The sequence below is a fragment of the Puntigrus tetrazona genome, chromosome 21 (genome assembly GCF_018831695.1).
Source record: "Puntigrus tetrazona isolate hp1 chromosome 21, ASM1883169v1, whole genome shotgun sequence".
NCBI lineage: Eukaryota > Metazoa > Chordata > Actinopteri > Cypriniformes > Cyprinidae > Puntigrus > Puntigrus tetrazona.
The window spans coordinates 13,583,669-13,605,234 of NC_056719.1; the positions used below are offsets into that span (position 1 = coordinate 13,583,669).

At 36.1% G+C, this 21,566-nt stretch overlaps 3 protein-coding genes across 5 annotated transcripts; 1 reads left to right on the plus strand and 2 right to left on the minus strand.

Annotated features, from left to right (window-relative positions):
• Positions 1–2,641: 2,641 nt before the first annotated feature.
• rbmx2 (RNA binding motif protein X-linked 2) lies at positions 2,642–5,965 on the minus strand. Its single transcript, XM_043220814.1, has 6 exons — positions 5,888–5,965; positions 5,357–5,472; positions 4,747–4,798; positions 4,494–4,623; positions 3,496–3,682; positions 2,642–3,401 (listed from the first exon to the last, which is right to left on the minus strand). Exons 1-6 carry the CDS (start codon positions 5,890–5,892, stop codon positions 2,827–2,829), a joined length of 1,065 nt encoding a protein of 354 aa, XP_043076749.1. The 5' UTR covers positions 5,893–5,965; the 3' UTR covers positions 2,642–2,826.
• An 803-nt stretch (positions 5,966–6,768) lies between these two features.
• Positions 6,769–9,016, minus strand: LOC122326187 (glucose-dependent insulinotropic receptor). The gene is made up of 2 exons (XM_043220906.1): positions 8,903–9,016; positions 6,769–8,670 (listed from the first exon to the last, which is right to left on the minus strand). Exon 2 carries the CDS (start codon positions 8,287–8,289, stop codon positions 7,129–7,131), a length of 1,161 nt encoding a protein of 386 aa, XP_043076841.1. The 5' UTR covers positions 8,290–8,670; positions 8,903–9,016; the 3' UTR covers positions 6,769–7,128.
• Positions 9,017–11,549: 2,533 nt separating this feature from the next.
• Positions 11,550–21,304, plus strand: slc25a14 (solute carrier family 25 member 14). 3 transcript variants are annotated; one of them, XM_043221802.1, is made up of 9 exons: positions 11,550–11,711; positions 12,277–12,375; positions 12,978–13,116; positions 13,986–14,080; positions 16,471–16,556; positions 17,014–17,109; positions 17,249–17,373; positions 17,477–17,690; positions 19,010–21,304. In XM_043221802.1, exons 2-9 carry the CDS (start codon positions 12,312–12,314, stop codon positions 19,049–19,051), a joined length of 861 nt encoding a protein of 286 aa, XP_043077737.1. In that variant the 5' UTR covers positions 11,550–11,711; positions 12,277–12,311; the 3' UTR covers positions 19,052–21,304. The 3 variants fall into 3 exon arrangements, with proteins under 3 accessions (XP_043077737.1, XP_043077738.1, XP_043077736.1); XM_043221803.1 differs by having other exon boundaries at positions 12,280–12,375; XM_043221801.1 differs by lacking the exon at positions 11,550–11,711 and having other exon boundaries at positions 12,157–12,375.
• The last annotated feature ends 262 nt before the right edge of the window (positions 21,305–21,566 follow it).

The following is a 21,566-nucleotide window of genomic DNA, read 5'->3' on the forward strand; positions in this document are numbered from 1 at the left end:
TCGTTCCAGATTGTTTAGCTGCAAGACAGAGACAAGACATACCATGTCAAAAGAGACCCACCAGCCATCTGTCTCTCTCCCACGGCATTTTAGACTCCCCTACACAGAAGTGAACACAAAACTGAATAAATAAATTTTAATGAAGTGAGCAGGTGGTTTCCTGAGCTGTGTGCCATGCCTTGCAATCAAGCCATCACAATCAATATTGAGCACCACATCCTAATGAACTTGTGAATAAACAAGCCTCCGTCAAGGACTAGAATACTTAGCGTTTCCTGGGCCAATATAGTGATACTAATACTACATGTGAGTTTACAGGTCTGTCAAAATGAAAAGCCCTAACCATAGATATTTCAACAGCATAATTTGAAGAAAAAGTATTTTAAATAAATTAACGTCACAACAAGTTAACGTCACAATAAGTTAACGTCACAATAAGTTAACGTGCAAGATTGTGTACTTCAAAATTAAAAATAAAGTTTAATAAAAAGTTGTTTACATAATGTGTGTACTGTGTATATTATGTATAATACAGTATATATATTAAAATGATTTTAAATTCATATATTTTATATTTAAATATGTAACAAAACTAAAACAATATACATGTTTGTGTATTTATATATATAATGAATATACACTGTATACACACATTGTTGAAACAAAAACTTTTATTTTGGATGCGGTTAATCATTTGACATCCCTAGTTCCTATTTAATTCATTAAGCTTCTGTAAAGTGTTATATACTCTATCATGACTGTACAATAATATCGTCTCTGTAATAATAAAATCTAAGCAATGCCCGTTTCTCATCATTCTCAAGTAAATTTAGATCAGAGATCCTCAAATCTGACCCACAAGATCAACTTTTCTATAGAGTTTATCTTGAAAGCTCATTGCACGGAAAGGTTGTTGCATCGAGTCTCAAAATATTGTTTGAAATTTTCACATTAAAAAATAAATGCGACCCCATGTTGTGTCAGTCATGTTTTTACACTGCTTCCAAAACCGTCAAAAAACAAAAAAATATATATAATAATAAAAAAATCATTGGATTAGGTTCAAATTTTCGCATCCGTAGCAACCATTATAAGGAGAGACTGATGAATTTCAAAAAACACATATAATTTATGATCATTTATCAGGGTTGGTGCGAAACTCTGTAGTGCATTGGCCCTTCAGGGCAAGATTTGAGGAAACCTGATTTAGATGTTGACTAGTGCTCTTTTATATGCTAATGAAATTAATTAGGGGGCATTTATAAGGTGGAAATCTAAAACCACAATTTCAAGATCATTCACTGTTTATAGATTTCACATCAAGAAGAGAGGCATGCGCACTATTTTGTGTGTATACTGGTTGAATTCTCTGAATCACATATATGCACATTTTTGAATAGAGATTTGATCAAAAGTACGATAGTTTCTACAGAACATTTTATAAACGAGGCTCCTGAATTTTTCACTATTATGACTTGTGGTGGAATTCATATGCGTAAATACATTTTAATGCACTCTTGCAGTCGATTGCAAGAAAAGCGTAGTTAAATAAATTGCTCACAAAAAGAACATGCATTCAGAAAATATAATAAATTACATATTTCGTAAACAAAACCTAAAACATATACTATATCTCACAGAAATCACAACCATTTCAATAGTCAGTACTGCCTTTTCACTAAATTCTTTTTTAATTTCTCTTTTTAGAGGCTATTGTAATTTAATTTGCTGCATTGAATGATGTTGCGACAGAAAGCTAATGCTTTGCTTTTGACCTGTTCTTTAACTGTTATTTAACAATCAATATTCTCATGGTAAATATTCATGGTTTAGTCTGGAAAATACTGTTACTGTGGCTAAAAGTCAATAAGACCCCTTACAACTACAGAAGGTGGCTACATCCAAAGACCTGAATCTCTTTGCATATTTAGATGGAAGTTCCGTTAACTAGAGTGAACATCTTTTTATGTCTATTTTTTGTTAGTTTATTCAAAATGGGGTTGGTGATCGATGTAGTCTAGCATGTGAGCATTGCGAGGAGGGACATCACACGGGGGTGACCCGACAGCATACGCTATTAAAGTTCAGTGCAAACAGATATTAGACCTTTAACCTTCAGTATTGACTTGAACGTTTAGTGCCTGTGACAGAACAAGACTAATGGAGTCACATCTGCAGTACTCCTGATTGGCCAATTATGAACGTTCATGAATCGAACAGCTCATAGTAACTCGTTTATAACAGATTGACTGTGCGATTCACTTAAATTACTGTATTAATAGCTGTGCTGTGTAATGTTTTGCTATGGACAATTTTTTGGGAACATGAATAATTCAATTTAATGATTGAATTCCTGTTTATTTGCACAGGGTATATCTGTGCAATTGTTTTATCTTTTCATGATAGATGAACAGGTTGCTGTGGCCATATAACTCATTATTATTCTGTAATAATGATGAAATGCTGTTTCCTGTTGAACAGGTATTAATGAGTAATGTGCACATGTGCTTAGTCTGATATCTTTTTTTTACTTAACTAAATGTCATTTAATAGTTTCACAATTAAATCCATAATTGTTTGTGCATCTTAATTTTGGAGTTTACTCTTAAAACTCTTTAAACAAGACATTTTTGGACATTTTTTTATGTTCAAATAAAATGTGAGTTTATTTATCAAATGAGTGTACTGTGTGTAATGTAATGCCAGATAGCAATTATGCAGACAGATGTTTAAAAATGCTAAACATTTATTTACATTTCTGATGCACACAAACAAACAAAAAGTCCATTTTGTTCCCCTCAAAAAAAGTTAAATTACCATCTCTGCTCAATTTCGCCTGTGTTCTCTTTCACGACTGTGATCTCTGTGTTTGGCAAACCCTCGGTCGTTTCCCCTGTCTCGCTCCTTTCTGTCTCTCTCTCTTTCTCTATCCCGGTCTCTCTCTCGTTCCCTGTCTCTATCACGTTCCCTTTCTCTCTCACGCTCTCTGTCTCGTTCTCGCTCTCTATCCTCATTTCTCTCTCTATCAACACCTCTTCCTCTGTCTCTGTCTCCCTCCCTGTCTAACTGTCGTGTGTCCTCGTGTCTTTTATCCTCTCTGTTTCTGTCTGTCTTTTTGTATTCTTCTCTATCCCTTTCCCTCTCACCTCCATGCCTATCTCTGAATCTGTCCACCTCATCTGCTCTGTCTTGTGGGTTCCTGAAGTCTTGTCCTGGTCTGTCCCTTCTGCTTCCCGCCGGTGCTTTCGTGGCATACTTCTCATATGCCGTGTCCTCCTTCTCCTTCTTCACCCTTATTGGAGATGATGCTGACGGCTCAGTCCGTGCCTCATGTTTCTCTTCCTTTAATGCTTTTTTCTTCTCTTTCTTCTCCTTTTTCTTTTTTTTCTTCTCCTTTTTATCTGAAGCATAACAACATAAATCAGTCATTACTGTTGATTAAATAATAAAATTTACAGTATTTACATTGACTGAACAGATAGAACCTCTTCTTACCTTTTTTTGTTTTTTTCACAGGTACAGCATATTCTTGCTCAGTCTCTGACTCAGAGGAGGAAGGTAGGGGGACTTTGGGAGCGCATCCTTCTTCTCGCAAACGTTTAGTGACATCATCAATGTCTTCATTGTCCTTGGGTGGTCGATAATTTGATACATGGTCCACACGTATGGTTCGGCCCTTAATCTTTAAAGCAGGAAAAAAAAAAACAAGAATCAAGAAACAAAAATACATGCAACACATGGGTCAATTACATGACACTATTATTTCCCCAATATGACAGCTCTTTTTTTAATGACTAAATTAAGGAAGGAAGGAATGAATTAATAAAAGCTGGGCAATGTGTTGGTATCTAATGAAATGAATTAATATATCATTAATAGTTTGATCATTCTTTGAATGAATGTAATGAAATGAAATAAATTTACAACATGAAATGTCCCAAGCTTGTCATCTTGCGAAATCTTGACATGATATTGCTTTAATCACCCATCCCAAGTGATATTGTAAAATAAAAACAAAAAACCTTTAAAGGTGCGGTGTGTAATATTTAGAAAGACCTATTGGCAGAAATATAATATACGTAACTATGTTTTCAGAGGTGTAAAAAGACCTTACACAATGAACCATTATGCTTATGTTAACTTAGAATGAGCTATTCGGACTACGACATCTTAATCCCGTATCGGTCACTGTAGCTTCTCTAAAGGGAGGGGTGAGCGGGGAACGAGCATTTGGTTGCAATCGCAATCTCTAAAATTTACACAGTGCAATGTTTCAAAAAAGGTTTCCATATTTTGCAATCTTAAAAATGTTTTCTATTAAAAATCAAGGACACACAAAAAAAAAAAAAAATGTCCCTGACCCACATCTATCATTTATTACTGATTAAAAAATTTGATATACGCGAAAGAACATTAAATATGATTATTCAACAAAGAGAACACAGTCCATTAGTAAACACACCACCGCATAAGCAACTGGGAAAGGCTTTCACCTTGATTCCATTGAAGTTATCCACAGCCAGAATGGTGCTCCTTTGATCTTCATAGCACAGGAAGCAGAATCCTTTGGATTTGCCCGTCTTTTTATCTCGCACCAAATTGATGTTGGCAATCTCTCCATACCTGTGATGCACAGAGGAGGATTAGGCTTTACTAGGAGAAAAAAAAAATACTGAAGTGCTGACTTCTTTAGCAAGAAATGAAAACGTGTGGGGCAAAAGACAGAGAAGAGCAATTAGAACTTACTGAGAGAAAACACAGATGATGTCTCCTTCTGTCAGCTCATATGGAAGCCCACCTGTAGATTATAACATATTTGTCTACAGTGCTGATGGGTTGGCATTAATAAGGTACTCTTTAGTCTGGCAAATATATGTGAGATACAAAAACAATGAATATACATCACATTGAAATTTGACAAGGTCAAAGCAGGATTGCAGTACTGTGTACTAGAATGTGCTTCAGAGAAATACTGAGACCATTTTGTACAGAAGCACACTTTTGGCGTCATACAGGTGTATGCTGCCACCATCTGGCAGAATATAGCCTATCCCAGGTATTTCCAACCCTGTTCCTGAACAGCTACTTTCCTACAGACTTTAGTAAAACCCTTCAACACACTGTCGGTTATTTTCAAGTAAAGACCTAAAGATCTAAAGACCTTGCATAGTTGGTTATGGTGTGTTTGATTAGGTTTTTATAGCTGAAGTCTGCAGGACTGAAACTCTCCAGGAGCAGGATATGAGATCCCTAACCTATGCAGAGAGCATTTTAGTGTTCCAAGACGACCACTGCCCAGTATTGTTTAGCCCAATTAGGTTTTGGCGCCCAGCCAGGGTGTTAAGCAGTCACTCACCGATAAAGATCCAGGCGCTGTCCTTGTAGACTGAATGCCAGGACACAGTGTCTTTGACATCAAGTTGAGCCTCTTTTTCATTCAGCTCATTGATGAGTTTTACTTTGGTGAGCGGACTGTATATACATAACAGGGATAAAGTGAGCATACATTTGCATATATTTTATTCTGTACACCATTTATTGTTATTCTGTTGTGACGTATGCATTATAAGATCAACGTGTGAGAGACATTTATGACTACTTGAAGTCGTGAAAAATTAAATGATTTATCTAAATATGACAATAAATAACTTGTAATAAGCATTATTTACCATGTATTAACTGAATAACTGAATCGGAAAGTAGTTTACGTTCACGTTTTAGCAGATGAATAATTAGCATTTGGCTACTACTGCAAAAACTGACGTCAGCTATTTAGCTTTTAATTTCCTGTTTCTATAGTGAAGGGTCTAGAAATCTTCTTAAACCAATTTGAAACATATGTGAAACACGCACTCGAGATATTTTAAACAGTCAAACCATAACTTACTTCATTGTGATGAGACGCACTCACTCCGGAAGGATATATTTACACTGAGTTTTGAAGTTCTCGCAGGGTATTATTTTCTTCCGGGTTAGGCACAAAGGATTGTGGGATATGTAGTTGACTCAAATAATTGTGCAGTTTCTGAGTTGTCCCCCTATCTGTAGGGTCAGTAATTTCACTTTATTGGCAATGAATAGGTTCTTTTCATTGCCCTTTAAGTAAAACTACTAAACATAAACATCAAAAATACTAAAAATTAAGAGCTTCTCTTCTCTTGTAATTCTTTGTTAATAACAGCAGGTGAATTTCATGCCTTATATAGTCCAATGTAACTTTCTGAAACACATTCAGAGCTGAAAGCCCCTCTCTCCATACATCTCATTAAGCTTAGGATATTAATCTTTGTGTGCTTAAAATGTTCTAAATATTATTATTAGCATTAGTAGCAGTAATACAGTATACAATATTGAAAGTTAGTTTTAACATTTACATAGCACTTGTGCATTGAGATTTTAATTTGCTGTATCTGTTTTTGTCTTCCTCTTTTTTTGTTTAATTGACCATTAGATTATTTAATACTTTACCTGAATAAGTGGCTGATATAAAGTGGTTTGGATTCCTCTAATGACCAAATATGGGTGGCAGACATATATTTTAATACCTTTCTAGATTATCTTTTTAAGTTTATAGTTTGCTTTTTTGCACCAGAATAAACTGGAGAATGTCCTTTTATAAGGGACTACAGTACTTTCTATAGAATTATCTATAATTTATATATAAAAATTCTAGCAATAATATAAATATTATATATATTATATCGTAAATAAATGTATTTCATATAAATCAATCTTTTTTTACCAGCAGATGTAAAAGAAGAGAAACAATTTCAGTCAAATTGTTATTTATTTATATAGTGCTGTTTACAATGAATATTGCACAAAACCATTTCACAGAGAATGTTGCCCCATCAGTAAACATCTTATTAAAAGGGCTCTGTCATAACCATCAGTAAGAAAGATGACAGTGATGATGAGAAACCCTCTACAAAAATATAACACAAATACTATTTAATTTATTACAATCAGAAATTTTACAACAGGCAAAATGTGGAAATGGAAATAAGTGCATTGGTTATATTTCGAACATATTGTATTCAAATAAAGTTGCGTAGGTTGCATTTGGACAGATACTCTGGGTTCCATGTTAAGGGAAGTAGCAACATGGTCATGGTTTAAAAGGACATCCTACCTATTGGAAATATTTTCTGGATGTTGTACAGGAAATGTGATTACAGACCTACTGTAATTTAAAGGGGTGGCTAGCATCTTGTCATGAAACGTTACTGCCTGAGTTACAGTTGGCTGGTCTGTGGGGCATCTATCTGCCATCTCAGAGTGTGTCACACAACACAACCCAACTTTAATATGATTGAAGATCTCACAGATCTGGCTTCTCACCTCCCGCTGCCAGCAAGCATAAACAAGGGGGTTAATTAGGGAGTTTGAGAGTCCCAGCAGCCAGAGATGGTTCTCCAAAAACTCATAAAGTTCACAGGTTGGACATGATACCTGCACAATGCTGACCACAAAAAAGGGGCACCAGCACAGCGTAAAGCATCCAATCAGCACAGCAACAGTACGTAGGGCTTTTACGTGACCCCAATAACGGCTAGATGTCAGAAAACGTGAACCTGCTTGTTGGGCATGGATGCGCTTCTGATGGTCACATGCAATTTTCAGGATGTCCATGTAAAAATAGATGAAGACTGAGAGTAATGGAAAGAAAAAAAGGCAAAAGACCACAATGATACTCTTTGGCTCTATGACGGAGAAGAACGTGCAGACTTTGTGATAGCCTTCCTTCTGCAATGGTTTTAAAATGCTGGGTGAAAATCCCACAGTCACTGACATGAGCCAGACTGGAACCAGAGCACCAGCAATCATCTTACCACTCATCAACTGCGAATAGCGCAATGGCAGCTTTATAGCTAAGTAGCGGTCCAGCGAGATCAAGAACATGGTTAAGATGGAGGCTGCAGAGGGTGCTATGATAAAGGTCATGCGCAACAAACAAATGCCCTTCTCCATGGAGGATGTCGTTCCTTCGAGAGCATCAGTGGCAATGCCAGTGATAGCCACGCCAACCAGGATGTCTGCTATGGATAGGTTTAAGACAAAACACCAGCTCTGGTAGCCCCTCTTGCGGATGAGGAGGACCAGGGCAATGGCGACAAAAAGGTTGGTGGAGATGATCAAAATGGATCCCCCACTAAGAATATATCCCATGGCCACTACTTCTCTTACTATCACAGCAGGGGTTGTGTGCTCTGGACTGGGTGCTGTCACTACGTAGTTCTCTCTCGTAGTTTCCAAGGATTTCTCCTGAGTCACGTTGAAAGCAATCATTGTTGCATCAATTTTTTCAAAGTTGATAAGAATTTTAATATTTCAAACACACAGATACAGATGGTTTCAAGAGGAAGAAATGGACACTAAGATGTAGATTTAATTTTCCCCCATTGAGTAAAACAAAGCATCTTCCTTCTTCTGCTTGTGTAGTTTCATTTGTCCGCCCCTTGTTCTGCTTGGCTGTCATCCAGGTCCCATCAGAGCATACTTCCTACCAGAAGCGGCTATAGCCACGAAATTGTGATTATTTTGAAGTTACAGCCTAACCTTTCTGGGGTCCAAGAAACCGTTGATCTGTTGATGAAATCTATATATCCTTGACTTTTCATGAAGACATATTCTCAGGATGCTTTTCAGAAGTTTTAGACTGTTCCTTGCCTGAAAAAGAGATAAGAGCAGATGAACTCCTTTCTCATGAAATCCATTCTCATCACAGCAAAAAAAGTCCTATAAATTCAACAAAGAACTTATTCCAAAACGTGGAAAAGATGTCCAGAAGAATGATTTCAAGTGAGTAGTCATTATTGCATCTTTCGCATCTTTCAGATTTGGTTGACTTCAGAATGAAGACAAAAAAATGATTTCTTCCAGTTAAAATGGGGTGATGTACCAGTATCCGTTTTGATGTCCGCAAATCTGAGATGTTTCTCTATCAGCATGGAATCAGTCTACTAACTTTGGACAACCTAAAAGGGGGAAAGGAAAGTGATGAATGTGAAGAGAGGGTTGAGTTTGGAGAGAGGGCTGGGAGGTGGGTGGACACTAACAGCATGACTGTGATTACTCATGAGTGAACAAACTCTAAATAAACAGAAGTGCTCATGGGTGAATAAACGCCTACCATTTCCAAACCCTTTTACATTTTATCATTGGAGTCAGGGTCAATGCACTGCAATATTTTGGGACCAAGACAAATCAGTTAATGCAGCAACCTCTTCAACTTCTCTCTGGAGTCATGGGAATGAGTCAAAGCCCTCAAGTACAATGGACTTAAAACCACACAACTGGTTTTTAACAATCTGCATATAGTCGTCCATACCGAGGAAAGATCTGACAGTGCTACACAATAAAGCCAGACTCCAACCGGTCAACAATGTGGCAATGTTATTCATCCCTACTAGACTGTTCACTGCTATTGAAAGTGGATTTTGGTCAGCAGTTGTTGTGCCCACTGCTACACTCTACCCACAGAAAGCTGTTGGATGTGGTTTGTGCCGAACTGTGCCCACCCCCCACCACACATCACTGCCCGTCTTTACCTTGAGCTGCCTAAATAAGGAACATCTTGGGCTCTTTTTAAAGGAATACTAAAGATTATTGAGGTTGTTTAAAACACTGGGCAGAAGATGTCTTTAAAGCGAAGACTGCTTTCCATGTTGCTGTGTTGTGCGTACTGTTTGGCATCACTCTTCTGCCTTCACCCGGACAGAAACAACTGCGTGTCAAATGGAGCCCGGTGAGTTTTTGGTTATCATAACAACATGTTTTTGTATTTACATTTTTGCACAATATTCAACTTTTTAAATTAAGCTATACATGATTTAACTCAAGTCAGTTTAATGCAATTTCATTCAATTAAAATTGATTGTAGGCCTGCTTAAAAATTTGCGGATTTCTTTCTTACAGTGTATTTTCTAAGTAAGTCTGTAGGGTTCAGGTGACATTTGGGGTTGGCCTGTATACATTATATTTTTTGTTTGTTTTCTCTTTAATCTCAGACATATTGTTCCAATAATATTGTTCCTAAATTCCAATATATTGTAGCAGCTACCAAAACAATCACATGTAACAGTGATGTGCCATGTACTTAAATTTTTACCAGGATATCAGATCCTTTTTTTTTTTTTTTTTATAAGGGGTGTAAGAAAGGTCACAGTGTCTCAGATTTATATCATGAAAGATATTCATAGAAAATCATAATGGGCACAGAAACTATATAAGCATCTAATCCAATTATCTATCAATTAAATTGATAGAAAATAAAGGAAGTTATTTACATGTATCAATTTAGCTGATTATTTTATCTAAAGTGACTTACATATGAGTTTTCAAGAATGTTTCAGCTGTTTGGACAAAAACACTTCTTCTTTCGAGTTTCAGAAGTCATATAGGTTTGAAAGTTGTAAGAGAGTGAGTAAATGACAACAATTTTTACTATCCCTATAATATAATAAATCCTGTTCATGAGTAACTGCAACTCATGAGGGTCTTCATCATTCATTTGTGTGTTGCAGGAATCTGGTATCAGTTGTTCAGCAGCTATACCAGCGTGTGATGAGACTCCTACGCACCACTCTGTGACATTACAACTGCCTCAAACTAGAGGGAAGGTGAAACCACAAAGATCATCTACAGACTATCACAAGATCAGCATTACTGACATAAAACTGTGGTCATTTGAGCGTGAGAACTTTAAAGGATATTCTACAACATCATTAAAAGGTGCATCTTGTTTACAGTGAGTTTGGGCGTTCAAATTTATGGTCCATAAAGATGCATAAAATGTCATAAGAGAGATTTACAATGACACTTTATGCAATCTCTTTGCAGGTTGAGGTGTTCATTGCGAATGATGCCGGAGTGTATTTGTAGGAGCACGGTCCTGTTAGAGATGGGCTAATCTTGCTTGCATTACACCATGTGATATGCCATATTATCTTAACTCTTGATCTAAATAAACAGCAAATGCACGGACCAAACAAAGACAATAGGTAATTCTTTTGTTATACAATATTAGTGTCTCTTTGTTCAACTAAATATTTAGATAAGCTAAACATATATAATAAATATGAATATCCTTGAAAAAAAAAAATCTTATCTAAAATAATTATCTTTGCGGTATTTACATATTAAGTATTCATTGTTCAAAGAGTTCTGTTTTAAATAAAACTGTAAGAAAACTGTAGTTTTTCACGAAAAATGGCAGACAGGTCACTACTACTAAGTGATAAAAATGTGTAAAGTTGAAAACGAAATAAAGTTACTATACACTGTTTGATCTCTGAATGTTGTTATTTTTGGTAAGCCAATGCAATTCACTGCATGAACTAAAACAAAACTTATTATAGTGAGTGTAAAAGGGGCATTACATGAAGAACCACCCACGTTTGATAACTGATTTCTTTTCTTTAAAGAAAAGGGGCAAATGTAAATAAAACCCCATTGATTGCTTCCCTTGAGGGGCAGGGTGACATTGAAAAGGGAAGGGGGTGGGGGGGAATCTAGTCTATTTCAAACTTCCGGGCGGGAACTTCCGGTCGCGGTGAGTTGAGTTCCTGCTACAGACACATGATGGGAAACTGAAAGCCGTATGTGCGCTCCTGGAGTTTAACTGCGAAAAGTACAGAAATCCTACATGTGGTCGAGACGATGGAGTCCAAAATAAAATAACAGAGGAAACTGAAGCACCGATCCCTCAGGTATGTGAGCTCACGAGTCGATATTTACTAGAATGCCGTGGTTACTCAGTTTTGTACTTTATAATGGTGAGAGGAGTTCTTCTCTACCTGGCTAACCGTTTAACAAGCCGTTAGATGTCGGATACGGAACCAAGTACATCGACCTTTCATGCTAAGTCTGCAATATAGGCATATTAGTATTCGTACGTTTGGCGGCTATACGCTATTCTGTTTCATTTTAAACGGTAACCTTAAAAGTTAAATGTTACATGGTTTGATCAAAAATATGCGAGCCACTGCTTGCTGTCACTCAACTTCGTTGGCGGCGGAAGTAGGAGGAGCAGCAAATAATTTCGACTAATCGGCATCTCCTACAAAATTATTGACAGCGTGTACAACCAATAGGATTTCCGCAAATTTCCTATGGCGCTTGCAATGAATCTTTAATGCGGTTCGTCTTATTCCGGTGCACATTTGTCTATGCGTCTGACAAGACTGGCTGTAACACAGACGGGTAGCGCTATGTTGTACAATGTGAGATTAAAACAGCTGATTTGCTCCTATTTTGGCTTTCTGCTGTTTTTAGTAGGACTCCATCAAGCCGAAGGGGCCGCAACAGAAATGGCAAACCTGAACTGGAAGCCGTTTGTCTATGGGGGAATGGCCTCAATTGTCGCAGAATTCGGTGAGTCTGTGCACCTGCTGTTTTTAGATCATCGTAATCTATTACAGATCACTTTGGTGATTAATGGATGCATATAGCATGTATTAACACATTTTAGAATTTCAAATGGAGTGTGATAATGCAAATTAATATTTTAGAGAATATAGCCCAGATATTGATTTTGCATGTCCAATAACTGATATATTGAAACGTGTTTCTACGTTTTGAGACACTTAAAAGTAAATAATAATTAGGTGGCATCAATAAAGAATTTGCATTAGAAACATTTTTATTAATATCATTGTTATAACTATTTGTTAAATCGTCATGACTGTTTATTACTATTAGTTGCTATATTGAAATATACTGTCAAATAGATTTGTACAATTTCTATGGCATTTTGTAAAATGAGACTTGATTGTTAATGCAAGAACACTCTTGTTCCCAACAACATTGCAAAACATGAAAAACAACATTCCCCACCCCAGTCTACAAATAAACTAAAAGTGTCTGTGGTGAGACATTAGTTCAAAGGAAAAAAAAGACAATATACATTTACATCTGAAACTAATAACAGATGAAGTACTAGCATGCATAACAAATTTGATAATGAAATGTTGCAGGTACGTTTCCCATTGATCTCACAAAAACACGGCTCCAGGTTCAAGGGCAGACACACTGTATGGAGGTCCGGTATCGGGGCATGTTCCACGCGTTGTTCAGGATTGGCCGTGAAGAAGGCATCCGGGCTTTGTACTCCGGGTGAGTGCAGATTATTTAAATTAAGCATTTTTGTTTTAATTTTAGCATCAGGTTTATGGTGTTTTATTGTATGCTTTCTGAAAATCATAGCTTTGTTCCCTTTTAAAGGCATATTTGCAACCCATGCTGTGGTTTAAGGGGTTTAAATACAGCTGATAGCTGTAATAAACTCTAAATATAGATGATATTTAATTCACATGGTCTGCACGGGTCTGTAGAGGAGCTGAGTCAAGTGAAACAGGCCCACCGCTTTGGCACGAGCAGACTGCAGTCGTTCGAGTTTAGCTTAGTCGTGTTATCTGTGTGTTACTGAATATTTTGTTTTTCAAACCATCATCTCACATATTAATGTGTTAGTGTTCTGACCAGAAGCTTACAGTGAGCAAGTTTCTGTAACTTTTTAAAACTCTATGCATTCATTATTAATAATAAACGTTTTGTTAGCATTTTATTTAGTTTTTTTTGTTTAGCAAAGATTTTTCCATAAAGAAAATCCTGCTTTTCTTGTAAAGTCAACTATGGTGAAATGTCCTTCTTCTGTTGAACTTCTTTGCGCAAATCTTTGCATATATGCTTTGCATGATGTTGTCTTTGTCTTCTCGGCATAGCTTTGTGAATGAATAGACATTTGACAAACAATTGATGTACAAATGCCAATGTTTTCTAACACTAACAGTGACAATATTGATGGTGTTTTCAATGTATTTTGGAGGGAAAAAAACAATCCTAATATTGATAAATGTGCTTGTTAGTCATTGCATGGTAATGTATTTTAGTCTGTCATTTAACCACCAAGCTGTTTAGACTTTCATTAACCCCAGTATGGAAATAAAGCATTGACCTTGAAGTTGTCCGCTTTTTATTCACAGAATTTCACCTGCACTCCTCCGACAAGCTTCCTACGGGACAATCAAGATCGGTACATACAACACACTGAAGAAACTGTTTGTTAGTCATCCAGAAGGTGGGTTTACAGGATAAAAATTTGTTAAAAACTCACTGAACTGGTTTTGTATGGGTTGCAGTGCTGAAATTTGAGCAGTTTATTTGGGTTTTGCAAACAGTGACATCCGTCTCTGACACTTTGATGGCACATAAATTGTCTAAACTGTAAAAAAAAAAAGAGACGAAGCTCTATGAGATGATTGAATTGCCTGCAGAAAATAATCTACGTTTTGAGTGATGCAGACTGGTAACTAACATGTCAGACACCATGATGTTAACATGTTGGCACACAATTGCTTTTCCAATATCTAATGAGCTGCCCAAAGAGGCAAAAAATGGCAAAAGATTTTTTTTATTAGTGTACAGAGGTTATTTTAGAGTAGCACTACTGTTAACAACTCAAACTCTTAACTCTACCGAAATCAATGTCAATGCATTAGTGCAGCATTTGTTTAGTTGCCATGAGTAGCATTTGTATGGATATGCTATTACAATTATACATTATTATTATTGTTAAGTAATAAAAAGCAATTGTAAAGAGTTGCCTATGAACGCATTAGCTACCCAACACTGTGCCGTAACTCAAGAAATTCTTGCATAAATTCTGTCTCTTATTTACTAATCTTGAGTTTGTCTTAAACTCCGGCTATGATCACACTGAGTGTCACAATGTTTGTTTCTATTTCTGTGCCGTTGAGATGAGCAGTCCTGCCCACAGGGAGATTTTTTTGGGATCAGACTTCCTCTCCACATAAATTTCTAGCCATTATTTTTCGATGCAGTACAAATAATTTGCGCAGTGGTTAGGGCTACAAACGCAAATAAATAATGCAATGATTTTCATTAGGATTTTCTTATAATTATGGATTTCAGATTTTAGCCAACATATTTTGAATACAAAACGTATTCAATCTTTGTTTGTTTAGAATCTGACTCGTTGAGCAGTGACTTGTAATGATTGATTTGTGTGGGTTTTTTTCCGTCTTTGATCTAAATGTTCATCCAAAAGTGTTTCAGTCCATAAAATTCTTGTTCATCTTTGAAACGCACATGAAGATATATTTAATGAAACTTTAGAGGTTTCTGTCCCTCAACTGAACATCCAAAATAACTTTTTGTGCTCGTGATATTTTAAGACGAACGTTTACACAACTGCAGTTTGATTCTTTTAAAACATGATGTATGGATTGTCATGTTAAAATGTATCGCATACATTAGGCTTTTGTTCTTCTCACAGTTAAAATTGTAATGCGTTATACGTTTTGCCATAATAAAAACACCAGAAGTTAATGATTATAAAGCTAAACATTTCAATGTCGCTCTACTAATTGTAGACTGACAAATAAAATAGTTCTGCTATACTGTTATAAAGATCTCATTGATTTGCATTGCAAACTATCAGAGTTTCATCATACTTGCTGGTTATGTTGGCTCATATTATAATCCCTATCAAATACAATACTCAGGAAAAACACACTTCATGTTTTACAGGGTTATCCTATTGCTTTAAAGGAAGAGGAAATAAAATTTAAACATTGATCGAAGCACATATATAAAGCACATTGAACGTTGTAAACGGAAGCTCAAATGTGTCTTTTTGACACTTCTGTTTTTTCACCTGTGGCTGTTGATTTAGCTTGTGACTTTTGACTAAGTAGACCTAAATACACAGTGGGACTTACATAACAGGTTTAGGAATAGTGTTTTTTTGTTTTTGTTTTTTTAGAGCATTTAGCTCAATTTTCCACCATTATGCCACAAACCTCAGCTCTACCAGAATTGAACTACAAAACAAGGTGTAGCCACCATCACTAATGTGCGGTCCAAACAAAAGGTGCTGAAGCGGCAGACAGACACGTCTCTAGCATTACCTTATCTGGTGCTGGCGCCAGCGGATTTCCATCTGACATGGTACAAAATCTTCTCTTCTCTGCAAACAGCATCTGTATTACTTGAATCCCTGCCAGCATTGGTATTACTTGAGTCTAAGAATGGCCACAGCTAGGCCAACGGTGACTTTTCATTGTATTGAATGAACAGGCTGTATTTAGGCTCTTCTGGTCAATTTCTGTTGGTATCACTCTGCATACTTTTTCCAAGGACGTTGCCACTTTGTGTCAAATGCTTATTTTGTTTGGTATTCAGAGAATCTTGCTTCAGTTGGGTAAATGTTGAAATTTGAAATATCACTAACACGAGGTTATTTTCTTTTTATGATTATTGCTTGTCAATATTTTTTCTACCTTATTCTCTTGGTAATATTACAGATTCATTATTGAATAGTTAAACTGTTTTTGTTCTATGAATATTTGTATTTATTTATTTTAAATGAAACTTATTGAAGAACGTTCAGAATCTAATGGCTGCACCAACTGCTCTAATTCTGAATTAATCTATTTTTTCCCCCAGATGAGACTATGGTAATTAATGTGTTTTGTGGTGTGGTGTCTGGAGTTTTGTCATCCTCTTTGGCAAATCCAACTGACGTCCTTAAGGTAATTAAAATCAAATCTTCATTTAAGCCAGTCGCTACAAATGTTAGCATAAATCATCCCGAACGTTTTAATGTAACTGTAAGCACAATTTTTTTTTCTGGTTTCAGTATGTATTCACATTTATAGGTTATTTATATTATATCCATTAGGTGTAATAGTTGTGTAATTATCTAGAAAGTAGGGTGACTTGTGGATAATTCTTAAATAAAATATTTATTATTTACAAATAAATTCTGGTGAGAGAGCAAGCTTTCTGCAGCTTAAGGTTCTTCACAAACTTAAAAGAAAATTGATTACTTTTAGTGACTTGGAAACTGTCATTTGTGCGTTTCTTTCAGCCAAGCTTGATTACTTTAACGCTCTTTGTGTTAGAATTAGCTAGTGCTTAGCTTCACATCTATTAGTGGCACAGAACACTGCAGAATTGACCAATAACTTAGTCGCAATGCTTTTTCAGATCCGCATGCAGGCTCAAGGCAGCCTGTTACAGGGAAGCATGATGTCTAATTTCATTAACATTTACCAGACAGAAGGCACACGAGGCCTGTGGAGGGTGAGTGCTTCCATTATGTTTCCCATCGTTGGTGCGATTTTAAAATGTGTGGCCATCAGTGAATTACTCTGTAGTATTCCTGCTTTTTGCGTGCAACACTTATGTTGCTTTAAAACTGCGATGTCTTTATTGCTTTCAGGGTGTAATTCCTACTGCACAGAGGGCGGCCATCGTGGTGGGTGTAGAGCTGCCAGTTTATGACATCACCAAGAAGCATTTGATTCGTTCAGGCCTCATGGGAGACACGGTTTTCACTCATTTCATGTGAGTTTCGTTGGCAGTACTTGCCGTGTTTGATGCATTAATGAGGCACGATCTTTGACTTTAATATGGAACGTGATGCATATTGTTTCTTTGATTTATTTAGATCGAGTTTTACGTGTGGTCTGGCAGGCGCTTTGGCCTCCAACCCGGTGGATGTTGTGAGGACACGTATGATGAATCAACGTGTGCTCGCAGGTAACCCTCTTTACAAGGGCACTCTGGATGGACTGATGCAGACCTGGAAAAACGAAGGCTTTTTTGCTCTCTATAAAGGCTTCTGGCCCAACTGGCTGCGTCTGGGGCCCTGGAACATAATTGTATCCTTTAAAAATAAAATGTATTGTTTTGACTTAACCATATTTTCATCCTTGGTTTTGTAGTATTTGCATAGTCCAATCACTAGAGGTCAGCATATTGCAACATGAAGTTAACTGGCATTTTCACCCAAGCTATGAGCTATGTTTTCTTTACCACAAGTTTCTTTCCTCTTTTAACTGATGGCACATACAGTAATTGCCAAAAAAAAAAAGTTGAGTTGCCCCAAAAAAGTGTTTAGACACTTGGGTCACAAAGAATGCACTAAGCGTGTTTGCATTAAAACATTGATTCACTCAAAATGTACTCGCAAAAATAAGTAATGTTATATTTGTCTGATTTTAGCATTACATTACTTGCAGATCGGATTTTTTTGCAGCGAATGCAAAAACACGAGTCTAATAACAACTAAGAGACAGAAAAACATGTCAGACTGCAGCTCGTACTGTGTGTAAATAAAATCACTTTTTGAATTTAATGCTGTTACACATCAATACTTCGGCAAATTTTAAAGATAGTGTTTCGATACTTGTTAATATGAGTCTTTTCCGTTTTATTTCAAGTTATACTGTGAAATATATATGATAGTCAGAAGGTATGTTAAATCATACAGTGTAACTTACCAAATATTTGATGTCTCATGTAATTATTTATTGTTTCACTCAAAAGAAAAGCATCAAATATACAGCTTGTGATCAGTATGTAATATAACGTTGCATTTATTTAGGAATGTTATGCAGTGTTCACAGTTGGTTAGTTACCTATATTTTTTTGCCAACCGTGAATTCCCCTTTAAGTGTCCAAATGCATTGAAAATGCAAAAAAATGGATATGGTGATTAATGAAAAGCATAAAAACTTGGAGTGCAGTTTAGTGAGTCTGATCATGACTGTCAATCTGATCTGTTCTCTAAGTGATTCGCCACACTGATTCAAGGTTTTGAACCTTATTAGTGTTAGTGTTATTAGTATATCTTTAAAAGAATCCACTAATAAGAATCAGTCTTTTACCAATTAGATTGGTCGAGCGGTATGATGGTGTTTTCTTAATATTTAAAGTTCAAATAACTCATTTGTTTATGAATCAGAATACATTGGACAAATTGTTTGTTGTATTTGTTGTATTGTTTGTGTGTAGCTCCAACACATTCAATATAAGTGGAGAAATCAGGGAAATATGAAATAATAGTGCACAAAACCCTGAACTTTGCTCCAGGCAAAACACAATTCATATTGTGACATACACGTAATATTTGTGTCTGGATGAACAAGTTGACTATACAGAATGTGATTTTTCTTGTGATCCTTGACTTAAGTTTCAGTTCTTCATCACCTTTGAGCAGCTGAAGAAGCTTCCATTGTAGAGTTTGTGACTTCACTGAACTGCGTGTATGTGCTTTTGTGTGTGTCTGGGGCTTCTGTCCTTCAGCATTCACCATCCTTTCTTCATCGCACATCTATAAGTATTTTTATTTAAGAACATTTCATTCTCGTTTGCATTGTACATACTTGACCTATTTAAACACACTTGTTTTTGCACCTAAATGCTTTATTTTTCACTCCTGGCAGCTATCTTGTCCGACAGCGCCATGTTCACAGGCCCAGTGGTCTTTTCGTAATATATGCTTGGTGAGCTAGAAGCCACGCTGGTGAATATTTGAGGTAAAGGGCTATAGCAAAACTGGAAACCACCAGGCATAGTTTATCTATACTGGCTTGAGAGTTTGGCATTCTAGTATAGTGCTTAAAGTTAGTAAAAACACATCCACCACGTGGGGGATGTAAAGCAATAGTTTAGTGTAAAACCGAATGCAGTTCAGCAGGAGTATAAGCAGGAATATTTGAGGTCCACACACTCAATAAATTAGATACTTTCCTTGTAATTTAAAATGCTCACGTGTAAACACCGCTTCAGTGATTAAGAATGTATTTTGCTTCATCTGTCGTCTGCAGATGTGATAGAAATTGCCCATGTTGCAAACTTCTAGACAGCCCAAATCAATACCAAAGGAACTAGTAAGGAGTGATGTGGCCTCATATCCTGTATCTTTAAACTCAGTGGGCATTCATAATAAAACACAAGCATATTTCAGTGTAGCTCAAGTCTGTTCTTGCACAAGTTGTTGCATTTAATTCAGCATTGCACAGAAATTCTGTTAAGCTCGTTTCATAAAGCTCAATGTGCGCAAAGAGCTTCTTTTATCCCATAATGTGTCAAGGACCTCTGAAAAGCTCAGTGGAAATGGGTGAGAAGTTTATGCTTGAACATGCACTGCATTCTAAACACTTTTTTTTTGTTTAGTTTTTTTTGCCATGTGACTTCTGATTTGCCATGTACATTTGCATGTGTGTATGTAGCGTGTGTGTGCTTGTGTTCTGAGAAGCACATGTAAAATGTCAAATATTTTGGCAGCCGTCAAAGTGTGTAAATACTGCTACTGTACGATAGAATAAAATATTAGCATATATAGTTTTTGTTTGTTTGTTAATTTTAAACCAGATTTTGTGGACAAGGGTGTCGGTAGCATTTTTGAGTGCTTGCCTCTTTGCCAAAGTGTACATGTATTAAACCAGAACTGCACTGTTGCTGGTTTTTAAAAGTGACACATTATTATTGTTATTATTGGGAAAGTACTGTTACATATTTATCATTGTATGTCATATTTCAAGCCTTACCACTTCCTGCTTTTATATTTATGCCTATGCCTGGTTGTTTTATGCCTATCGGTGTGCTAGCCAAACACATTGTTGAACTTCTGCTATAATTTACTGTTCATAACCTTTTAAAATGCAAATCAAACTGTACTGTAAACTTCTAAGCAAACATTCTTAAGTTATATGGACAAGTTGCTTCTTCATATGACTTTAAGAAGACAAATTTAAAGGGTTTAATGTATGTAATGCCTGGGATATTCAGGGGTTTTCATTGTTTGTTACACTTGCTTCCAGTTTTTCCCAAACTTTGGCTTTTGCTATAGATTGGTGATTACAGCATGGTGCATGATTTATTCCTCTCTAAATAACTTAAATGCTTATTTCATTATGTGCAAAGACCAAGAACCACATTAATCCATGTGCCAGTGTTCTCACTGTTAGTAACTTATAAATCATAAGGTTGAGAATCTTTTTGTTGTTGTACTCCTTTTTTTTATTTTTTATTTTATTATATGAAAGATTCTTTTGTGTAAAGGTACATTTTAAATTTGTTAGTTTGGATGTAAAATGGAAATCAAGATGAATTTTCTCACAACACTGTTGTACAATGAGGGATATTATAGAATGTACTACCCAGATAGTAAACATTATATTATGTAGAAACTTTCTTCCCCAGCATAGCTTTTTTTTTTTTTTTTTTTTTTTTCCCAATATGCAGCAAAACCATTGATACATTATATAATTGCTTGAAATTACAAATTTCTTTGTAATCCACTTTTTCGGTTAAGTGTCTTTGAACACAAACATTATTTATTAAGATCTCTTGCTTGAATAGACTATGAATTGTATCAAGAATGCCTTTTTTTCTTTTGTGGGTGGTTTGTTTTTTTTGTTTTGTTTTTTTTTTTGCTTTTGTCTAATGTAACTGTGCACCCTGACAATAAATACAATGTTCACTGAAAGTTGTTTGTTATAGGTCTCTTTTAGCCCCATTGAGGCATACTTGTAAAAATAACTTAATGTGTGAGTAAATTACCATCCAGATATAATTTAATAACTACACAGTTTAAATTACTAACTTGCAGAAAGTTACGTGAGAGTATTATTAGAACGAGAGCGTTGTCTGGGTAGAATAGATAATATAGCCACAGTACACAGGTGAAAACGACATCACCTAACCTCCTCCCTTTGGTTTCGTTTCAGAAAGTTGGATATTTGAGATGA

Bases quoted from the DNA above. Each gene is read 5' to 3' on its own strand.
- rbmx2 (XM_043220814.1), bottom strand. The intron at 4,799-5,356 runs GTGAGTGACTGC...TATAATCTACAG, and splicing joins CAGCGCCTGGATCTTTATCG to GTGGGCTTCCATATGAGCTG. The intron at 3,402-3,495 runs GTAAGAAGAGGT...GTTATGCTTCAG, and splicing joins TGTGAAAAAAACAAAAAAAG to ATAAAAAGGAGAAGAAAAAA.
- LOC122326187 (XM_043220906.1), bottom strand. From the start codon at position 8,289: ATGATTGCTTTCAACGTGACTCAGGAGAAATCCTTGGAAACTACGAGA.
- slc25a14 (XM_043221801.1), top strand. From the start codon at position 12,171: ATGCGTCTGACAAGACTGGCTGTAACACAGACGGGTAGCGCTATGTTG. The intron at 12,376-12,977 runs GTGAGTCTGTGC...GAAATGTTGCAG, and splicing joins CTCAATTGTCGCAGAATTCG to GTACGTTTCCCATTGATCTC. The intron at 14,081-16,470 runs GTGGGTTTACAG...TTTTTCCCCCAG, and splicing joins GTTTGTTAGTCATCCAGAAG to ATGAGACTATGGTAATTAAT.